This window comes from Panthera tigris, chromosome F3 (assembly GCF_018350195.1).
Source record: "Panthera tigris isolate Pti1 chromosome F3, P.tigris_Pti1_mat1.1, whole genome shotgun sequence".
Taxonomy (NCBI): domain Eukaryota; kingdom Metazoa; phylum Chordata; class Mammalia; order Carnivora; family Felidae; genus Panthera; species Panthera tigris.
Window position 1 is genome coordinate 30819509 of NC_056678.1, and position 23562 is coordinate 30843070.

The following is a 23562-nucleotide window of genomic DNA, read 5'->3' on the forward strand; positions in this document are numbered from 1 at the left end:
GGCGGGTTGAGATTCCGGCCGGACGCGTGCTGCTTTCCCCAGTGAGACCCCGCCCTTCCGCTCCCAGAGTTCCCGCCCGCGATTCAAACAGGAGAAATGGCGCGGGCGTCTGTGTTGGTGGTCCCTTCCCCTCCGAGGGACGTGGAGACAGTGGCCGGGGCGGACGACGGGGCATCGGTCGCCGCCACCTCCCGAGAGGACTTCCGGGTGCGCTGCACCTCGAAGCGAGCCGTGACGGAAATGCTAGAACTGTGCGGCCGCGTTGTGGAAAAGCTGGGGGACGCGCTGCCAGAGGAGATTCGGGAGCCTGCGCTGCGAGATGTGCAGTGGGTACGGGCCCAGTAGCCATCTCTTGTCTTATCATTCCCTTGACCCGCACCGTCTGAGGGCTCAGAAGGGGCCTACGCCGGGCTTCGCAAAGTTAGCGGTGCCGCCCGCTCGCGTAGAAGCGGCCCGAGAAACGCAAGGGGACGAGATAGATGCTAGTGTCAGCCGGGTATCGTTAATCGCTTAAGGCCGGCGCTGTCCAGTAGAAAAATACGAGGAGCTATGTATGTAACTTGAAATTAAAGGAAGGAAAAATAGGTGAAATTAACTTTAATGATATGTTTCATTTAGCGCGCTCTGTCTGTATCCAAGATACCGTTTTAACTTGTCATAATAGAAAATGAACGAGAAATTTCATATTCTTTTGGTAGTACTAAACTTTCCAAATCTGGTGTCTTACATTTAAAGCTCATCTCCTTTCGGACTAGCCACATTTTAAGGCCTCAATAACCACAAAGTGGCAGATGGCTCCCCTATTGGACAGTGCAGACATAGACTCCTGGAAAGGGTAATCCTGGAAATCAGTCAGTCACTAAACTAGGTCTTTCCATTTCCCTGTTTCAGAACTTCATGTAAAGTCCGCGAAAACATTTTCTCTGTAAAGTCTAAAGTAGATAAGGAAGGGGTCTTGATTATAAACTTCAGTGGCCCTCAAAACATTTCCCCTTCCTTTCTCATATTTTGCAAAGCCCTGAAGAAGCTTTTTTTGGGGGGGGAAAGACACAACAGATAGAGGGATTGATACCACCTGTCTTCAGGAAGCACACAGTCTATCTGTTGGGGGGAAAAAGTTCAAAAACTCATTCACACTCTGTGAATGACCACAGTGCAAACAATAAAAAAAAAAAAAAAAAAAAAAAAAAGGTTAAATGGAAGAAGGAAGGAACAGTGCCTGGGTAGTGATTCTGTGTTCCAGTTTTGTGTAGAGTAATTCTGCTACTACCTTCTTGCAAGCAAGGGAACAATAATAGAGACATACCTCAGGACCTTTTTAGTAGTTTTTGGGGAAAGACTCTTTCATTGCATAATGATCTTAGAATTTGTCCCTTTCTAGGAAGTGCTAATGTACTTAGAACATTTACTTTACAGAAAAAAAGGAGCTTGGCTTAACCTATCATACCTTATTTAACGGATGATTAAGTGAATTAGAAGATAAAGATTTGAAGACTTAAACTACCAAGGAATTTATTGTGTTTTATATTAAGAGCAGGTAAAAGGCAGAGGCTTAAGTATGCTGACATATCTCTTTAGCTAAAACCACATAATGTAGTAATGGAAATTCGAAAAAAAAATTGGATTGGGGCAACCAGGTAGCTGTCAGTCAAGCTTCTGACACTTGATTTCTGCTCCTGTCACAATTTCAGGGCTTGCAAGTTCGAACACTGCACCAGGCCCTGTGCTGACAATGCAGACCCTGCTTGGGATTCTCTTTCTCCCTCTCTCTGTCCCTCCCTCGCTTACACTCTCTCTCTCAAATAAACTTAAAAAAAGATTAGATTGATATGATTTTGCAGTGAAATGTATCACAGTTTGTGTTCTGAGATAATCTTTGAATGACCATGTATAAAGTAAGGATTTTAATTTATAAAATCTTTAAAGTGTATTTAACCCATAATTATCAGTCATTATTTGATTTATGCTTATTTTTACTCATACAAAATGTGTAAAATACATTCTCATAGTAACAAACAGCATAAAACAAAAGTCTGAATTCCTCTCCCCTATCCCTCTTCCTTCCTGGAAGTAACTTACTATTATGGAAGGCCTGGAGGGTATAATCCTTCTATACTGCCCCCCCCCCTTTTTTTGTTAATATTTGTTTACTTTTGAGAGAGGGAGAGAGAGAATCCCAGCAGGCTCCACACTTTGGGCACAGAGCTCTTTGGGGTCTGGATCTCACAATGGTGGAATCATGATCTGGCCCCAAATCAGGAGGCAGACGCTTAACTGACTGAGCCACCCAGGCACCCCGTCTGTACCTTTTTATGGTTTTACATCTCTCTCTCTCTCTTTGTTGTTTTAGTTTTTTGTTTTTTACGTTAATAGTGTCATGCTAATGTAGCAGGTTAGCTTTTTTTTTTTTTCTATCAAATATGTCTTTATTATTTGGCAATGGTTTTTAGAGATATACTTCATTCTTTTTAAGTGTTGCATGATATGGATATAGTATATTTAACCATTTTCCAAATTGTGATTTAGATTTTATTTTCCCCTCAATGTTTCACAATTTCAAATAGTGCTTTAATAAATATTTCTAATGCATTTTTTATGTTTTTTGGGAATAGTTCTTTAGGATACTTTGCTAGAAGTGAAATTGTTAGGTAATAGGGAGTGTGCATTTAAAATTTTAATGGTACTATCAAATTCCTTTAGTCCTTTATTTTTTAATGTACACATTTTTAACCTTAGAAAAAACAGACTAGTACAGTGGACACCCTTGTATCCATCACCAAATTTAACAGTTACCAAAATCTTGTTCCACTTCCTATTTTATTTATTTATTTTTTAAGTAGTTTCCACACCCAAAGTGGGGCTGGAACTCACAACCCTGAGATCAAGAGTCACATGCTCTATAGTCACATGAGCCAGCCAGGTGCCCCATTACACTTCCTATTTTATTTTACTTTTTATTATTTAAAAAAAATTGTTTTTTAAGTTTATTTATTTATTTTGAGAGGGGAATATCAGCAGGGGCTGAGAGAGAATCCAAGCAGGCTCTGCACGGTCAGCAAGGAGCCCGATGGGCTCAAACTCACAAACTGCAAGATCATGACCTGAGTGGAAATCAAGAGTCAACTGACTGAGCCACCCAGGTGCCCCTACGCTTCCTATTTTATTTTATTTTTGTATATTTGTTTTTAAATGTTTATTTATTTTGAGAGAAAGAGAGAGCATGTGTGCAAGCATGAGAGGGATAGGGAAAGAGGGGGACAGAGGATCCAAAGCAGGCTGTGTGCTGACAGCAGAGAGCCTGACATGGGGCTCTAACTCACCAATTGTGAGATCTTGACCCTAGTCAAAGTCAGATGCTCAACCAACTGGCCACCCAGGTGCCTCTACACTTCCTAATTTAAAGCAAACTCCAGATCTCATGCCATTTCATCTCTGTATATCTCAGTGTACATCTCTAAAAAATAGAGTCCTTTATGAAGTAGAAATTAATTTCACTATCTTTTAAGCATTTCTTCCCTGTTGTTAACACCGACGCTCATTTAGCAGCGTATGTAGGTAGTGCTTATACCTTTGAGATTCAACTGACTCTAAATCAGAGTTAAAATGTAGAAAGAATCAATGACTGATGGAATAGTACTTAATTGAAAAGAATATACTAATAAGCTAATCTACTTTTCTTGATATTATTTACAAATCTGAAATTCTTATTTGAAAAATGTTTTAATTCAATATTTAAAGTTATTTTTAGTGACTTGAGTATTGTGAATTTATTTCAGACCTTTGAATCAGCTGTGCAAGAGAATGTCAGCATTAATGGGCAAGCATGGCAGGAAGCTTCAGATAGTTTTATGGGTATGTGTATTAACTTCTTCCTTGTGTCATTTCTGAGTTATTTTTGTAGCTAACTTTATTTCAGATGCTAATTTTAATCCCCATTTTCAGTGTCCCATTTAAAAAATTTCCTTCACTAGGGGGATGGGGGAAGGAAATGAATCTGAAAGACTATGGAAGCCATAAATCTGAAGCAAACAATACAGTAGGTACCTTGATTCTATATATATACTATCTGGCATTCTCAACAAGAATCTGATTAATCTTTGAAAGTACCCTTGTTAGTAGTTTACTGGAAAATACTGTACGACTATCTCCAGACAAAAAAAAAAAAAAAAAAACAGGCCCAGAGAATTTCTGTGATTAAGACCTTATAAATCAAGTTGTAGTTTTACAGGCGATCCTTAGAGTAGATAGTGAAGGACCCTTAGAAGTATGAAGTTAAATTACAAGAGTACCATGTAAAGTATGAGGTAAATATATGGAGAAACCTCCTTAAAGACAGATTATTTTCTTCAAAGAAGATTTGATTGTACTAACGATTTTGACGTATCTGAAGAAATCAAAGTTTTAATAGAAAGTGCTCAGTGTAGGAAGGACAAAATTAGTAGAAAAGGAATGATCTATGTGGGAAGAGAGGCAGAATTTTCCAACAATGTCTGAGAGAAGGACTACCCTGACAAGAGGGTCAGAGTGTCTTGTCTTTCCCCATAGTGATGTTAGAGATGCTGACCAGCATAACTTGGTATCACTGCTTGATATCACTTGATCCAGTTATACTCTTGAGCTGATTGCAAGCCCATCAAGTAACCTCTGTGGTTATAATTTTTCTTCTCAATGTTAAGATAATACTTTGCCCAGAAAATTTCATGTCTAATCCTTGGGATTATTATAGTTATCTCTTCAGAGTCACCGATGTTCACTTTCTGGTTTATATGTTAAAATGGTAAAAGCAGTAACATTAGATTTCTCAAATATCAGAGTGATTGCCAGTTAGTAGGGGAGAGGAGGTGTATCACAATCACCTAAGAGAATTTTCAAACTACACAGCCTTTACTGTATCTTTATCTGACTCTTGTTCTGTGAAGTCACTTTGGAATTGCTTTATTGTTTGCTCCAGGCTGCCTTTAGCAATATGATTCATCAATTTATAGATTAAGATATGTATTTTCTAATAAATTGGCAGCCTAACTGGAGTATGATTATTCTTTGTTCCTTTTCCTCCTTATAACTGTGAGGGGAAATAGTTGAGAATACTACAATTTTACCTTCTTTCATGGGCACTTGATAACACCAGGCATTATACCAAATTCTAGGTCGTAGATGAGAATACCTGGTCCTTACCATTTAGGAATTCATCGTTAATGGAAGGAAATGGACGAAGAATTACTATACTGTTTGGGAAGGGGGAGAAGACCTAACAGAGTGGATTGTTATTAAATTAAATGCATTTAATAAATGACAGCATGCTGGATGAAAAGGAGGAAGGACATTTGAAGCAAAGAAAACAGCATACGCAAAGGCACAAAGGAGTGATATGTTTGGAAAATACCAAAAATGAATTGGGGAAACTAATGGCAGATGTGGCCAGATAGATAAATTTGGGCCATATCACAAAGAGCCCTGAGAGTTTGCTGAGAAATTTGCATTTTATCCTGTAGGAAATGGAAAACCAGTGGAGATTTTTAAAGTAGAATTTACATGAAAAGCTTTGTGTTTTAGAAAGCTACCTGCCCGCTGTGTAGGGGTTGGATTGGAGAAGAGAGAAATTCAAGGCAGGCTGATCTTAGGGAAGTTATTACAGTAGTACAGTAAAAGATGGTGAAGACTTGCCCTAAGTAGGAAAGGAGAGAAAAGGGTTCAAGGGATATTCAGCAGATAGAATTAAAAGGATTTGTATCTGATCTAATACACAGAAGCAGTAAGTAAATTTCACAAAGGAGAGGGTTTTTTTGTCTGTTTTGTTCGCGGGATCATTTTAGAAATGAGTGGAGAAATGAAAGAATGAATGAATATACAAATGAAATCAACCTTCTCGTTTCCTCTGTAACTACCCTGAAAGGACTTGATTTTAGGTTTGACCAGGTACATTTAAGAATTAAAGTGTAAGTTCCTTGAGAGCAGGGGCTATATTTATTTTTCTTATCACTACATTTCCAACACTTAGCTTGGCACATAGTAGGTACCTAGTAAATACTTGTTACATTGGGTGACAAAATCCTCCCTCCTCAAGTTGTTTATACATTTCAGTTTTGTAGCTTTATCATTAGGTGGCGCTGAGAAACCACTTTCCTCCTACATACAAGATTTAGCTGGGGGACTTTTTTTTAACTGTGAAATAGTACTTTATTATTTCAGGCTAATGATTGAACTTTTTAAGTGGATAAATTAAAATTTAGGGAGGGCTGCCCACTTAAGTGAGTATTCAAAGTAAGCAATGGCTGATTTTCTCATAATACTCTCAAAAGAAGTAATTTAGTTGGACTTAATGAGTATTTGTTACATGAATGAGAGATACCTGATATAGGTCATTAATCTTTACCCAGTATGTATATATATGCTGATATATATCAACAATGTTTGGAAATGTTTCCAAAAATATGTATATTACTATTTCAGACTTCTTAAGGAAGTTTCTACTCAATAAAATAGATACATTTCCAGCATAGACTTTGATACAGCAGAACACATGTGCTGTGAGGCCAGTTAAGCCAATGGCCTAGCTCTTTAGTATTTTTAACTACTTATTCTTTAAGATGATTTTCAAAATAAGGTTGATGTACCATCTGCATTCATTTCATCCGGGGTGTCTAATTTTGGGGCTCCATTTCAGAGGCCTTTGTTGAATCAAAATTTCTGTACTTCTGACAAGGTCCCCATGTGATTTTTCATTCTGCTGAAGTTTGAGAGTCACTATTTTAAAACAGGAAAGCAATGGATAACATAGTTTTAGCTAAATCAAAGAAATTCTAAAGTCACTGTGTCTCTTACTTTTTCTTACTATTTATCCAGTTGTGTCTATTTCAGATTTACCAACTCTATGCTACTGTCACAGCTTTGGTGCAGCACACAATAAACTCAAAACATGTTAGGAACTGTGACATTAAATGCCCTTTACAGTCTAGTTCTTTTGTAATTATATCATCCTTCTTTCCTTATGCTTTATCCTGCAGCCATTTAGAACTTTTAGAACAGTTTCCCCAAAACTCTTATGATCTTGCAAATATAGTTTCCTCTGACTAAAATGCTTCTCTCTGTATTTTTTCCTACATTTTTTTTAATCTAATGGATTTACATTTAGATTTCAAGGCTCAGCTCAAATGTTACTTTCTGTTTAAAGTCTTAAATTCCCCAAGCAGAGTTAGTGTTCCATTGTTCTGTGTCTGAATAGCATTTTGTTCATACCTCTGTTGAATTTATCAAGTTGTTTTGTAGTTTCCTGTTTCTTCCAGTGAACTGTGATCCCTTAGAGAGCAGGGATCACGTTATAGTCATCTTTGTATTTTTCTGATTTAGGCCTAGCTTCCCATAGGTGCTCAGTAATTGATTTTTCAATGAGTAAACGAATTAATCACCAAAGTGGGGGCATACATTAACTTACCATATTTGTTTTTCTTAATTATTTTTTGTTTTCTAAATTTAGCTTATCTGTATTACATTACTATATAGAATATAACCAATGTATTTTAAGAAAATTTTTAATATTTTTTCTCTTGAAATAGATTCTGATATCAAAGTACTTGAAGATCAGTTTGATGAAATCATAGTAGATATAGCCACAAAACGTAAGCAGTATCCCAGAAAGATCCTTGAATGTGTCATCAAAACCATAAAAGCAAAACAAGAAATTCTGGTAAGATGATTTATCTTTGAGAGAGTAAATTTTGTGTTATGTCTATTTTACTATAATAAAAAAATTAAAGTATAAGATCTATGTGGCATAAATGACATTTTGTTTTCTTTGCCTTTTCTTCCTCAATTACTACTGTTTGTCTGTTGCAAGATTTTTTCCTATTCTAAGTCATACTAGATTTTAAACACAGCTGGTTTTAAAATAGAATTTGAAGATGAAAGACTGACAATGACTTTACAATTCTGAGACCAAGAAGGCAAAATAAATTTATCTTTTAAGCCTTTTCTTTCTGTGTGTCATTTGTGTTTGCATATTATTTGTGTATGTTTATATATTTTGGAAGACCCTTTAGTTAAACTGATGATGAAGGTTGAGTACCTGTTCATAACACCGAAATTTGCTTTATGAATTGTGTGTAATTTGTTTTGCTCCAAAAGTCATGATGGGACGAGGGTAGGTTTGCTGGGCATGCCATTGCCTCTGGAGTGAGAAATACGTGTTGCTTTAGATTATGTTATACTGTTTGTCATTAATTTTTGAAATTAGCATACTTTCACGTATAAATCTTCTTGTTGCTTTTTTTGTCAGGAATTGTTTTAGACAGTAAAGATGGTTACTTTACCTAAAACTTTTAGTCATTATTCCATGAGAAAAAATATAAGCAGAATTTTTCATTTATTTTCTGCCATAACAGTTCTCAAAGAAATACCCTACTCCATTCCCCCCCACTGCTTTTTAGTGTTTCCTAGGGAAAACATTCAAAATGTATTTACTTTCTCTCTCCCTACTACTACCCTCTTCTTTCCTGGAAAGAAACCTAGTAATCAGTATTGCATAAAAGAGAGAAAGTTAGCAGGCCTGGGTGAAATGGAAATTTAAAAACTGATGAAAAATGGATGGATGGGGTAAGGATACTAAAGACAGCTCTTTTAGAAAACATTTTTGTCTCCTGCTGGCTTTGGACAGGAGTAAGGCGGAGCATTTTCCTTTTTCTTTTTGCTGAATTGTGGATCCTGTTCCGTGTCATCCTTGTGCAAGGGCCGTGCTAGTTTTCTGTACTGTTCCAGTTTTAGTATATGTGCTGCCGAAGCCAGCAGGTGGGTCCTGTTTCTGTACTTCCGCTCTTAGCAGTCCCAGCGTATCAAAAGGTGTGTAGGCTTTAGTGTGCTGACATGGTAGCGTGAAACAGAGTTGCTGTGGACATAGGAGCTCTGAGTCCCAGACGCCTTAAAAGGAACTTTTGAAAAACAGTCTGTACGTAATTTGGAGACTACCTTGTCCTTTAAATTCAAAATCCAGTCTCTGTGCCTTTAATTTGCTTGTTCGCTTTTCTTCAGCGTTTTTAATGGTGCTATTTCTTAGTGTACGCAGTAGGTGGCACTACTGTAAAAGACTTAGTTTGTAATTCAGACTCACTTTGAACTTTTCGCCTCTCCAGCACATTTCAGCATCTCTCCCCGCCTCCAAAAAAAAGAAGGATTCTACTGACTAATAGTATATGTGCTTACATTAGCTGAAGGAAATGTTTATATGAAGGATTAAACGATTAAATCTGTTTAATTTATGTTGTGTTTAGAAGCAGTACCACCCTGTTGTACATCCATTGGACCTAAAATATGACCCTGATCCAGGTGAGTCAGTGTTCATTTGTGGTACAAGTGAAGCATCGCTTGTAATTTTTATGAGTCCCTGATACTCTTTTAAAGGTGTCAGCGTGAAGGGTATCTTCCCTTTGATGCTCTCACTACCAGTCATTTGTGTTTAGCTCTTCACCTAAGATTATGAGAACTTGCTCCAAACATACTGACTCAGGATCTCCAGGAGTATCTGAATTTGTGTCTGAATTTGTATAAAGCTCTCCCTTGACCTAGACTATTATAAAACCTTTTCAATCTCTAACTTCTATTGTAATACCCTCCCATTTCTAGCTGCTACTGTACTATCCATTCTTTGAATTACAGCTAAAGTTATACTATTAAAGTTTCGTAGTGTCACTTCCCACGGTGATAACCATCATTGGTTTCTCATCATTTACAAAATAAAATCCAATAAAAATCTAATGTTGAACTTAAGAGATATGCATACTTGATATACCTTTGAACTCAACTCTGTTTCCATTTAGATGCATCCTTTAAAACACAGAGAAATAAAATTGATACAAATTTATGTAAATTTAGCAATAGAATTTGCATTGCTAAACATGTGGATCTATATATTTTTTTAAATGCTCTATTCTTACATTTAAAAATTTGAAAAGATTTTCCTAAGAGACCTTTTGGTATTTTCCTTTGGCACTCAGAAGTACCATTTCTGAACTATTAGAAAAACAGTTAAGACCTTGATTTATTTGTATGGGCAATTTATACTTACGGCTTTGAGTAGTTAATCTTTGTCAAATTGTGCACTACTTTCTAACATGTCCCCTACCGCTTCTAAACCTCCTAAAGCCAATGAGATAAACCAAGAAGGGGATGTACAAGTGTAAAGATACTCTGAAGTTTGTTAAAATCACAGCATTCACTGTGTTTGACAAAAATTAACCTGGGACCTAATGCTTAATTGTCATGCTCACTAAAAAGGGGAAGTTGCCAAAATGCAGTGGTTGACATATGCTTGTTTTGAACAACATAAAAATAATAATTGATGCTCGTGGTATCATAATTACCCAAGTATTACTTTTTTTTTTTTTTAATGTAAACTCTGTGTTTAACATGGGGCTCAAACTTAGGACCCCAAGATCAGGAGTCACATGTTCTACTGACTGAGCCCCCCAAGTATTACTTTTTAGATATAGTTAATTTTCCTCTAAAGAAATTTCTAACCTTTTATCTTTTTTTTTTTTTTTTTTTTTTTTTAATTTTTTTTCAACGTTTTTTATTTATTTTTGGGACAGAGAGAGACAGAGCATGAACGGGGGAGGGGCAGAGAGAGAGGGAGACACAGAATCGGAAACAGGCTCCAGGCTCTGAGCCATCAGCCCAGAGCCCGACGCGGGGCTCGAACTCACGGACCGCGAGATCGTGACCTGGCTGAAGTCGGACGCTTAACCGACTGCGCCACCCAGGCGCCCCTCTAACCTTTTATCTTAAGAGGGAAAACAAATTTACTTAAATGATCTTTTGAAGGTCTATGTGATTTTATTCCTACCATTCCAGTTATGTAGTAATAGTGGAAAATATCCTCTGTATCATATGATTCTGACTTCCGAATTAAGCAGAGGAATAATTAGAATCTGTGTTTTGGATAAATTTTGAGATTTTGTCATTCTACATTTTCATAATGTTTATAAACTTAGAATAGCATAAGTTCTTTAAGCATAGCAGAATTAACTTACAGTTTTATTAACTGTATATTTTGGGGCAAGTCCCTTGATTTCTTTAACCTCAGTTTCTTTATGGTGAGTTCTGCATTTGGGGCCTGATGCTTTAGGTGTTAATCCCAGCTCTGTCACTAAATATTATAGCATTGTTCTGCCTATATTATAGCATTGTTCTGCCTACTTATTGAGGTTGTATTACCAATCACAAGAGATGAGGAGTTCTATAATATAGAACTAAAATACATAAGTACAAGTTTGTAAAGAAATACGATATAATAATAACCTTATTATAAATCCCATCATTTATAGTGGCATGCCTTATGATACTGTGTAGCTTATAATACATCAAACTGGTAAAATCATGCAAAATTAATTAAAATGGCTTAGCAGGAAAATAGAAAGCATAAATTTGTATAGAACCTAAAAGTCTGAATAAGCTTCATGGGAAAACTTTTATGGGAACTTCTTGAAAGTTTTTTTCTTTTTGTTAGAGTATTAAATGATACTAAATTTATTTGAAAGCTGACTTTTTTTTTAAAGTTTATTTATTTTGAGAGAGAGAATGTGAGTAGGGGAAGGGCAGAGAAAGGGAGAGAAGGGGAAAATCCCAAGCAGACTCTGTACTGTCAGTACAGAGCCTGATGCAGGGCTCAAACTCACAAACTAAGAGATATGACCTGAGCCAAACTTGACAGTCGGACCCTTAACTGACTGAGCCACCCAAATACCCTGGGAAGAGTTGATTTTTTAAAAATTCTTGAAATATTTCGAACATATAGAAAATATGGAATATAACATAACGAACATCTTTGTTGCTACCACCCGTATTTAAGGGCTGTTCACATTTTTGCCAAATTTGTTTCAGACCTTTTTAGAAACTAAAAGCTATGGATATAGTTGAAATGTTCTCTTTACTCCCTCATCATCCTATCCTGCCTTCCTCTTACTTTAGAAGTAATCACTATCTTCATGCTGAGTGGCTCTTTCCTATCTGTATTTTTATGCTTTTACTTTATGGATGTGTAACCATAAATAATATGTGGCATTTGTTTTTAAATTTTTATATAAATTATATCATACTGATCATATTCTGTAACTTTTCCCCTCTTGACATTGTACATATTCTTGCCCATATTTTGCTAATAATTGTTACTGTAAAGCCTTCTATATGTGTGTATATATATATATGTATATGTATATATATTATATGTATATGTATATTTGTATATCTGATATATACATATATACACATATACACATATTTAAAATTTTTTTTTGCCAATTTGATAGGCATTCAATAGTAAAGGTTGAGTATACTTTCTTATGTTTCCTACAGTTTCTTCTGTGAGTTGCCTCTATTTATATTCTTTGCCCATTTTTCTGTTGAGTTGTTTGAGCTTTTCTTATTCACTTCTAAGAGTCGTACATACAGACACATATCCATACACATGTACACATATTCTGGATTGTTTGGTTATAAACACTGTAAATACTTGCTCTCAATTTTTGGCTTGTCTTTCAACTTTATTTATAATGACCTTATATGTAAATTTTAATGTAATCAGATTTACCAGGTTTTTCCCCTTATAATTTGTTCTTTGAGTGTCTTTAAGAAATCCTCTACCCAAGTGACATAAAGGTCCTTTGATATTTATTGTTTCGCTTATCAAGTTTAGGTCTTGTATCCATCTGAATTTTTTTTTTTAGGAAGGAATTTAATTCTGATAGCCAGTTGTCCCAGCATCACTTATTGAATAATAGTTCCCCCCACCCCATCTTTTCTCCACTGCTTTGTAATGTCACACTCTAATATGCTAAGTTTCCATATATTTGGGGTTCTTTTCTGGACCTTTTTTTTTTTTTTAGAGAGAGAGTGTGTGTGCAAGCAGGGGAGGGGCAGAGAGAGAGAGAGAGAGAGAGGGAGAGAGAGAGAATCCCAAGCAGACTCCATGCTCAGTTCACAGAACCCAACATGGGGCTCAAACTCACGAACCATGAGATCATGACCTGAACTGAAATCAAGAGTTGATAACTGGTAACATTTTGGGATTACATATTATAATTGAATATTGCTAATGTTTAAGAACACCATTGATTTTTATTGTTGAACTCTTATTAGTTCTAATGGTTTATCTAGTTCCAATTAGATTTTTTAAAATGTAGATAATCGCACCATTTGCAAGTAATGATGAGTTTTGTCTTTTTCCTGCACATCTTTTTTTGTCTTATTACATTGATTAGAATCTCCAGTATAATGGTGACTAGTAGCAGTGATAGTGGTCATAATATTTTAAAATTATGAATCAGTGTATAATTTTATTGAATACTTTTTTGCCCCAACTGAGATCATATATTTGTTAACTAACTTTATTGCAGGATAATTTACATATAATAAAGTACATCAATTTTATGCATACAGTTTGAGTTTTGACAAATATATACAACTATGTAACTATTACCACAATTCAGATCTAGAACATTTTCTGCCACTCATAAAGTTCCCTTGTGCCCTTAGAGCGTATGCTTTTTGTCTCTGACTCTGTTAATATGGTAAATAAACATTGACAGATTTTTCTGTTGGTTATCTTTGCATTTATAGGGAAAACCCCATTTAGTAATATATTTTTTCTTTCATACACTGTGGAATTAAGTTTGCATATACTTTATACTTACACTTTGTTTAATATATTTACCTCTAGTATATTTGCATCTGTAGTCACACACAAAATGAACATGTGCTGTTTAAAACATGCTATTCTGGGGCACCTGGGTGGCTCAGTCCATTAAGCATCTGGCTCTGGATTTTGATTCAGGTTATGATCTCACGGTTGGTGAGTTCGAGCCCTGAGTTGGGTTCTGGGTTCTGCAGCATGGAGTCTGCTTGGGATACTCTCTCTCTCACTTTCTATCTCTCTGACCCTCTCCCAGCCATGCCCTCACATCCTCTCTCTCTCTCAAAAATAAGTAAATTAACTTAAAAACAAAACATGCTATCCTTTTCTAATGTTGTCATCAAGGTTACATTGCCCTCATAAAACAGTTTGTAAACATAGAGGTTATTTGCTCTTTGAAAAGTTGATAAGATTCATCTATAAAACTGTGAGCCTAGTGGGTGGTTGGGTGCTATTTGACTTAGCCATTGGCTAGGTATTCTAACCATTAATATACTTAATGATTATTTATTTCTTCAGTTTTTTTTTTCTTGAATTGATTTTGGTAATACTTGTTTGGATAATATTTTGGTAGTATTTGTTTCATCCATGTGCTTAGTCTGTTGGTGTGAAATTGTATATACTAGCTGCTTCTATTTGAAAAATCTCCTCTGCGTATGATTATTTTCTTTCTTAACATTGATTATGCTTTCTCTTTTTTTGTAATATCTTGCTTTAGGTTTTGTTTGTTTTTACAGTCTTTTCAAAAGTCACCTTTTAGTCTGTCTTTTTTTTTTTTTTTTTAAGTTTTCTGGTTCCTTGAATTCTGATCTTATCTTTAGTATGGTCTTCCTGCTTTCTTGAGTTTTCTCTGTAATTTATAGCTTCTTGAGTTGAACACTTTGTTTGAGAGTTATTTTTCAATAAATACATTGAAGGCTGCTAAGTCCTGCTTTAGCCATATTTCCAAGTCTTGACATGTCTAGCTCTGAGTACTTTTTAGTTTGCAAATATAGGTGTTTTCTTTGACTACTTTCTTTCTCTCTCTCTCTCTCTCTCTCTCTCTTTTGCCTTCTATCATGTTGGTAGAATTTTCTTTATTCTTTTTTTTTCTGGTTTGGAAGCTATATGCTGTGTTTCTTTTCTTTTAGTGTTACCTATAAAATTTTAGCACACTAGAATTCTAAAATTATCTAACATAGTGTGGAGTTCTTCATTATTTCAAGTCCCCTTCTGTACAAGACAAGGACCTTATTACACTTTACCCACTGAATAAGCACATCTCTTCCTCAATGTTTTTCTTTGTGTCTAGAATGTTAGTTTTTCTTTTATTAAAAAACAGTTTACTCATTACTACTTTTCTGCACTCAAGGATTAAATTTATCAACAAAATTTTCCAAATTCTGTGATTACTATTTCTTGAATCTCATGACCTTCCTTCTAGGTTCACTATCCTTGCTGATGTGCTTCTTTAGGTATTTAAGTAAAAGTCTGAGGGTGGTAGACTCTCTTAGTTTTGTGGGGTTTTTTTAATGTTTATTTTTCAGAGAGAGGGAGAGCGTGCACATGCAGAGAAGGGGCAGAGGGGAACAGAGGATCCAAAGCAGGCTCTGTGCTGACAGTAGTGAACCCAATGCGGGGCTGAGCCGATGTTGGACCCTTAACCAACTGAGCCACCCACGCATCCTGACTCTCTTAGTTTTTACTTCATCCTAGCTCTTGAATTGTATTGTACTTACTTTCATTTACCATAGGGAATATATTACATCCTTATCTAAGTTCCAGTTAGTTAACATACAGTATATTATTAGTTTCATGTATAGAGTTTAGTGATTCATCACTTACACCCATTATTTTATTTTTAAGTAAGCTCTACACCCAGTGTGGGGCTCAAACTTAGCAGCCCCAAAATCAAGTCTCATGCTTGATGGACTGAGGCAACCAGGTACCCCTCAATTTACATTTAAAGTGTACAGCTCGATGGCTTTAAGAGTTATACAACCGGGGTGCCTGGGTGGCTCAGTCAGTGAAGTGTCCGACTTCAGCTCAGGTCATGATCTCAGTCCATGAGTTCGAGCCCTGCGTCGGGCTCTGTGCTGACAGCTCAGAGCCTGGAGCCTGGTTCAGATTCTGTGTCTCCCTCTCTCTCTGCCCCTCCCCTGCTCATGCTCTGTCTCTCTCTGTCTCAAAAATAAATAAAAACATTAAAAAAAATTATACAACCATCACCAAAATCAATTTTTTTTAAATTTTATTTTAAATTATTTTAAATTTACAACCAAATTAGTTAGCATATAGTGTGACAATGATTTCAGGAGTAGATTCCTTGAAGCCCCTTAACCCATTTAGCCCACCCCCCCTCCCACAACCCCTCCAGTAACCCTCAGTTTGTTCTCCATATTTATGAGTCTCTTCTGTTTTGTCCCCCTCCCTGTTTTTATATTATTTTTGTTTCCCTTCCCTTATGTTCATCTGTTTTGTCTCTGAAAGTCCTCATGTGAGTGAAGTCATATGATTTTTGTTTTTCTCTAATTTCACTTAGCATGATACCCTGCAGTTTCATCCACTTAGTTGCAAATGGCAAGATTTCATTCTTTGGTTGCTGAGTAATACTCCATTGTATATGTATACCACATCTTCTTTATCCGTTCATCCATCGATGGACATTTGGGCTCTTTTCATACTTTGCCTATTTTTGATAGTGCTGCTGTAAACATTGGGGTGCATGTATCCCTTCAAAACAGCACATCTGTATCCCTTGGATAAATGCCTAGTAGTGCAATTGCTGGGTCATAGCGTAGTTCTATTTTTAGTTTTTTGAGGAACCTCCATACTGTTTTCCAGAGTGACTGCACCAGCTTGCATTCCCACCAAAATCAATTTTTAAACATTTTTATCACTTCAGAAAGAAATCCCTAGCCATTCTCTCCATCTCTCATCTCTTTCCCCTGGCCCTAGGTAGTCACCAATCTCTTCCTGTCTCTATAGATGTGACTGTTTTGGACATTTCATATAAATGGAATCATGCAATATGTAGTCCTTTAAGAATGGCTTCTTTCCATTAATATAGTGTTTTCAAAGTCCATCCATGTTGTAGCATGTATCACTACTTCATTTCTTTTTATTGTCAAATAATATTCCCTTTCATGTATATAATTTTTATTTATACATTCATCAGTGTAGGGATTTTTTAAAAAGTTTATTTATTTTGAGAGAGAGGAGGTGGGGTGGGGAGAGAGAAAGGGAGAGAATCACAAGCAGGTTCTGCACTAAGCTTGGCGCAGGGCTTGAACTCACAAACCATGAGATCACGACCTAAGCCAAGGTCAAGAGTCAGACACTTAACTGACTGAGCCACCCAGGCATCCCAAGACTCTTTTTTTTTTTTTTTTTTTTTTTTTTAATAAGCTCCATGCCCAATGTGGGGCTTGACTCATGGCATCAAGGGTTGCATGCTCTACTGACTGAGCAAGCCAGGCACCCCCAGTATAGAGACATGTCTCTAGTTTTTTTGTTTGTTTGTTTGTTTTTGGCTATTGTGAATAATGCTGCTATGAACATCTGTGTACAAGTTTTGTGTGTATATATACTGTCTTGAGTGTATATAACTAAGAATGGGGTTGCCGATAACTCTGTTTAGCTTTTTAAGGAACTGCTGAGCTATTTTCCAAGGCAGCTGTACCATTCACATTTCTGCCAGGAGCATATGAGGGTTCCACTTTTTCTGCATCCTCACCAAATCTTCTTATGTTTGTCTTTTTGTTTATAACCTTCCTAATAGGTAGAAAGTGATATCTCACTATGATTTTGATACACATTTCTCTGATGATTTTTAATGATGAGCATCTTTTCATGTGCTTTTTGGCCATTTTTTTTTAATCTCCATTGGAGAAATGTCTATTTAAATCCTTTGACCATTTTTAAATTGTGTTATTTATCTTTTTATTGTTGAGTTGTAATTGTTCTTTAATATTCTGGAAACTAGTCCATTATCATATACATGATTTGCAAATACTTTCTCCTATTCTTTGGGTTGTCTTTCACTTTTTTGATGGTATTATTTGCAGTACAAAAGTTTTAAATTTTGGTAAGTCAAATTTATTTTCTTTCTTTTGCTTGCTTACACTTTTGATGTCATATCTCAGAAACCATGGCCTAATATATGGTCGTGAAGATTTATACTTGTGCATTCTTCTAAGAGTTTTATAGTTTTATCTCTTACATTTAAGTCTTTGATCCATTTTGGGTTAATTTTTGTATATGGTGTGAGATGGGAGTCCAACTTCATTCTTTTGTATATGTACGTATAACTGTTTTCAGCACCATTTGTTGAAAAGGCTATTTTTTCACCTAATTGAATGGTATTGGCAACTTTGTTGGAAGTCAGTTAACTGTAATGTGCAAGTTTATTTCTGGATTTACAATTCTGTTTCCTTGATCTCTATATCCTTAGGCTGTTTGATTATTAAAGTTTTAATAAAGTTTTGCAGTTAAGTTTTGAAATCAGAGAGTACTTTGATTCTTTTGTTCTTTTTCTCCTTTGTTCTTTTTCAAGATTGTTTGCCTCTCCTGGGTCCCTTCAATTTCCATATGAATTTTAGAATCAGTTTGTCAATTTCTGCAAAGAAGCCAGCTGGCGTTGGCATAGGGATTGTGTTGAAATTGTAGGTTAATCTGGGTGTAAGGCTATCTTAATATTAAGTTTTCCAATCCACGAACAAAAAAATGTCTTTCCATTTATTTAGGTCTTCTTTGATTTTTTTCAACAAAGTTTTCTAGTTTTTAGCACTTCTTTTGTTGCATTTATTCCCAAGTATTTTATCCTTTTGATGCTAATGTAGTTGGAGTTTAAAAAATTTTTATTTTCACTTTGTTCATTGCTTTTATAAAAGAGCGGAATTGATTTTTATTTATTGATCTTGTATATTGCAACATTGTGGAACTCATTTATTCTATTATTTTTTTAGTGGATTCTTTAGAATTTTCTATGTAAAATATTATATCATCTGCAAATAGTGATAGTTTTATTTCTCCTTTTCCAATTTGGGTGCCTGACATTCATTGTTGATGAGAAATCTCCTGAGACTCTAAATGCCATTCTTTTAAAGATGGTCTGTTTTTTCTTTCCTGACTTTTTAGATTTTCTCTGTATTCTTAATGCTCTGCAAGTTTACCACAATGTGTCTAGATGTTTATTTTTATTTATCTAGTGTATTGTTTGGTGTGTATTTTTTCTTATTTTTTTAACATTGTAAATGACTTTATTGCTTTTTCTTGATTATTTTAAAATACATTCACATTCTAAAAATGTTAAAAGATAAGAAACACATTATATGAACATACATAATTATTGCTTGACTCCCATACCTTCAGTCCACCTGCAGATTTTTCTGCCCATACCTTGAGAACATATTACAAATTCAGCCACTTTCCACCAAATCCATTACTACCTCTCTTACCCATATTCTCTCAGCAGGATTACTTCAATAGTCTCCTCTCTGGTTTCCTTCCTTTTATTCCAGTTTTCCACACAGCATCCCAAGGATTCTTTTTAAAGCATAATCAGGTCATGTCACCCCCTGCTTATCACTCTGTAGTGACTCCCCATCCTGCTTCCGTGGTCTATAAGATCCTCTCTGACCTGGGCCATGGCTGATTCTCTGATTTCATCTCTGACTTTGGTCTCTTCTCACTGCCACCTTTCCTTATTGTGCTGCAGCCACACTAGCATTCTTGCTGTTTCCCCAAGGACGTGCCACACACTGGCCCTGTGTCTTTCGCACTGGTTCCTATCTGGCTGTTCCCTGGTTCCTATCTGAAACCACCTACCTGACTCACCTCAGTCAGCTCTCCGTTCAAGGCGTTACTTCATCAGAGAGGTCTTTCCTGACAACCTATGTCACATCCCCGTCTGACCCCCTTGCTCATACTCTGTCCCCTTAACCTGCTTTTGTTTTTTCACCACTTAACTATAATTTCTATTTATTTTATTGTCTTCATCTCTCCCCCCACTGTTTTATAAACCTCCTGTGAACCAAGACTTTGTTTTGTCTACTACTATATCCCTAGCTAGCTCTCTACAATCATTATCTGACATTTTACGCTCAAGAAGTATTTGTGAAATAAATATACAATATTATGTATGTGTATGTATATATATACACATATATGTGTTTGGTATATATGTATGTATATATATGTGTATGTATATATGTGTGTATATATGTATATACATACATAAAATTATGTATACATGTATATATATCATGTCATACACTTAAAAAAAAATAAGGATAGCATTCTATTTTTTACTTTTTGTTTTTGGCCTCCTCTCAGATATACACTGTTAACTTGGTGCGAATTCTTTTATCCATTTTTCTCTACTCATATAATCATACAGGAGTATATATGCACTGGACATTTGGGGCATTATATATTTTACAGAAAATTGATTCGTGTATTCAAATTATGTGCAATTTACTCTTTTAAGTATATGGTGGAAGTCTTCCAATTCAACTGCCATAAATCTTTGTTAGTATTTTAAATTATATTTTTGTAATTAGTTTTTGTGCTAATTAGTTTTATAATTAGTGAAAGTAAGTTTAATATGAAATTTAAAATAATAGTGTATATATAGTAGTAAATGAAAGTCCTTCCAAGTCTGCCTGATCCCACACACCTTCAAATAAACAACTACTTTAACAATTTGATATGTCTGATTTTAGATGTTTATCAGTTTATTTGTTTTTTGTTTGTTTTTGGGGGGGGGGGTTTGAGAGAGAGAAAGTATATACCTGTGTGAAGTGTGTGAGCCGGGCAGGGGCAGAAGGAGAGGGAGAGTGAGAATCTTAAGCAGGCTCCACACCCAGTGTAGAGCCGGACGTGGGGCTTGATCTTATAACCATGAGACCATGACCTGAGCTGAAATCAAGAGTCAGATGCTTAACCGACTGAGCCATCCAGGTCCCCCATTAGATCTTTATCAGTGTATTTGTATATGGGCAGACAGGCACAGGGAGGTTTGAGTTATTATTTATTTATTTTTAATTTTTTTTTACATTTATTTATTTTTGAGAGACAGAGACAGAGCACAAGTAGGGGAGGGGCAGAGAGAGAAGGAGACACAGAATCCAAAGCAGGTTCCAGGCTCTGAGCTGTCAGCACAGAACCGGACATGGGGCTCGAACTCACAAACGTGAGATCATGATCTGAGCCAAAGTCGGACGCTTAACGGACTGAGCCACCCAGGTACCCTGAATTATTTTATTTTTTTTTATTTAAAAAAAAAAAATTTTTTTTTTTTTAACGTTTATTTATTTTTGAGACCGAGAGAGACAGAGCATGAACGGGGGAGGGTCAGAGAGAGGGAGACACAGAATCTGAAACAGGCGCCAGGCTCTGAGCGGTCAGCACAGAGCCCGACGCGGGGCTCGAACTCACGAACCGCGAGATCATGACCTGAGCCGAAGTCGGCCTCCCAACCGACTGAGCCACCCAGGCGCCCCCCGAGTTATTTTTTTTATGTAAGTATTATGTAATACATTCTATGACTTTTTTTTCACTCAACAGTGTAATAAATAGTTCAACTCTATTTTATTCATAATTTCTTTGTACACACACACACATAATTTTATTTAAATATATATACTTGAGGGGGGTGGGAGTTTTTGTTTTGTTTGCTTCCTCTTTCCTCCCATCTTCCACTCACAGTTCCAAGTATATTTTTAATCAGAAGACTCCTATCTTCTAGAAAATCTTTAACCTAATCTTTGAACTTTGCTTCTTTATCATTTCTTCTATTTTTGTATTATTCTCATTTTTATTTGATAATTTATTTTTCTGCTGTCATGTCTATTATGATTTCCTTTAGCTATGAGAGGATCCTAAACTTTTAAAATTGTTTTCAGATTGCTCTATTTTTATGCCCTCTGCAGTAAATTTCTCACCTTCCAATTAGTTATATTGGCTGTCATTCATGGTTGTGATTTTTTCATGTATTTTGGAATTTTGATTTGCAAACACTCTTTCATTAAGATTATTTATGTGCTTATTTTCATATTGTCACTGCTTCCCCGCCCCCCCCCCCCCACCCCCCTTCCTGTCTGGTAGTTGTGTGGTTGCCTTTCATCTGCTCCTGAACAGTCTCAGGCAAGAGCCGATCTTGCATTGGCAGCATGGGGCCCCTGTTCCAGTGTACTTTAGGAGATACTGAATCTAGTCACTAAGTCAGCAGGCAGCTTGGTCCAGGCCCAGGCTTTGAAATATTATCTGCCTCCCATCACTTCTAATGTATGCCTCCGCTCCTGACTGTGGTTAATGGCAGGTCTTTTTCAGGGTAGGAAAACTCAGTATCTCAACCTGTGGTTTCATACTGCAAAGTTGACTCTTCCCATTTCCTGCTCCTCTGGAGCACTTTGGGCCCCTTTTATGTTACAGGAAGCAAATTCCTAGTTACCTACTGCCTACCTACTGTCTGCCTACTGATGGGTCTGCAACTTTGGACAGCTTTTTCTCTTCTACTTCTTTTGGTTCATAGAAATGTTTGTTTTGTATATGCTTTGGGATATGTCTTTTTAATTTTCTGTATTTATCCCATGATATTTTGGACAAAGCTGGGGAGTTTTGTGAATGTCCAAGAACAACTTGACCAGAAGTCTACTCTTAAAAACACAGAGCTTTCATTCCTCTGCTGAAAATTCTAAAATCTTCCAATTAAAAAAATATATGGGGGTGCCTGGGTGGTTCAATTGGGTAAGCGTCCAACTTTGGCTCAGGTCATGATCTTAATGTTCATATGGGTTCAAGCCTCACGTCAGGCTGGACAGCTTGGAACCTGGAGCCTACTTCAGATTCTGTCTCCATCACTCTGCCCTCCCTTGCTCACACTCTGTCTCTCTCTCAAAAATAAAATAAAATATAAAAAAAATTTTTTAAATCAAATATGTGTACATACATAAAATACATTTCAAACTTCTTAACATTCCCTTATGTGATCTGGCCCCCACTTTCCTTTTTGCTGTAGACCTATGGTCCACCTTTCAGTTCTTTGAAAGTGCCTCACTTTCACACATGCTTTTTCTTGGTGCTTCTAAAGGTGGCATCTTCTTTTCTTTTCTTACGCTTTTAAATGGTACCTCCTCAGAGAGATCTTTCCTAACCACCCTAATGACAATAGCCTTTTCCCAGTACTCCATCATAATACTTGTTTTTTTCTTTAATAGCACTTGTTTACATTTGTGAATTTTCTTGTTTATGGTCTCACAAAAGTGAAAGTTCCATGAGCTTTTTTACTTTGTGTTTGCATTCTACGTGGCCAGTGTATAGCACCATGCTCAATAAATACTAAGCAACTGTTATTCATCCATGTATTCAATATATTTATTGAAGGTCTACCATATGCCAGAACTGTTTTCACTGTGGAGGAGATAATGGTGAGCAACACAAGCAAGGTCCCTGCTCTATGGAGCTTATGTTCAAGTGGGAGAAGAAAAGTACAAATAAATATAAAAGTAAACAAGTAATCAGTGAGAGGGTGATGTGTTTACGTTGAGAAACTTTCTGAGGAAGTAACAAGAAGGAATTTGTCTTATGACAATCAAGAGGAAGAGCTTTTCAATCAGGGAAGAGCTAGAACAAGGTTCCTAAGTCAAGACTGATCTTGAGTATTTATGGAATAAAAGACCACTATGGCTAGAGTGGGGGGAATAGAGAGGAAGAACATTACAGGAGAATGTTAGAGACTTGGCCCAGGCCAGCAAACACAGGCTAGGAGTGTGAAAATATATGGTACCTTAAGAGAGAGACATCTCTTCAGTACTAAAGTTGCTGGTGAGGAGCAGGTGGGAGTGGATACAGAGGAATATGTGTCTGCTACCCAGAAGGTGTGTCCAACAGTTATGTTCAAGTTG

The 23562-nt window shown here is 36.3% G+C and overlaps 1 protein-coding gene and 1 pseudogene across 2 annotated transcripts in view; one reads left to right on the forward strand and one right to left on the reverse strand.

Moving 5' to 3' along the window:
* The first annotated feature begins 76 nt into the window (after positions 1-76).
* NSL1 (NSL1 component of MIS12 kinetochore complex) overlaps positions 77-23562 on the forward strand; it is a 57909-nt gene continuing 34423 nt past the window's right edge. For both annotated transcript variants that reach the window (XR_006214029.1, XM_007096172.3), the window contains exons 1-4: positions 77-330; positions 3777-3852; positions 7554-7684; positions 9261-9315. Coding sequence is in view for 1 of the 2 variants with exons in the window: in XM_007096172.3 (XP_007096234.2) it covers positions 97-330; positions 3777-3852; positions 7554-7684; positions 9261-9315 (496 nt within the window). In the remaining variant the exon portion in view is untranslated. The remainder of the gene's footprint in view (positions 331-3776; positions 3853-7553; positions 7685-9260; positions 9316-23562) is intronic.
* Positions 8685-8780, reverse strand: LOC122236044 (annotated as a pseudogene).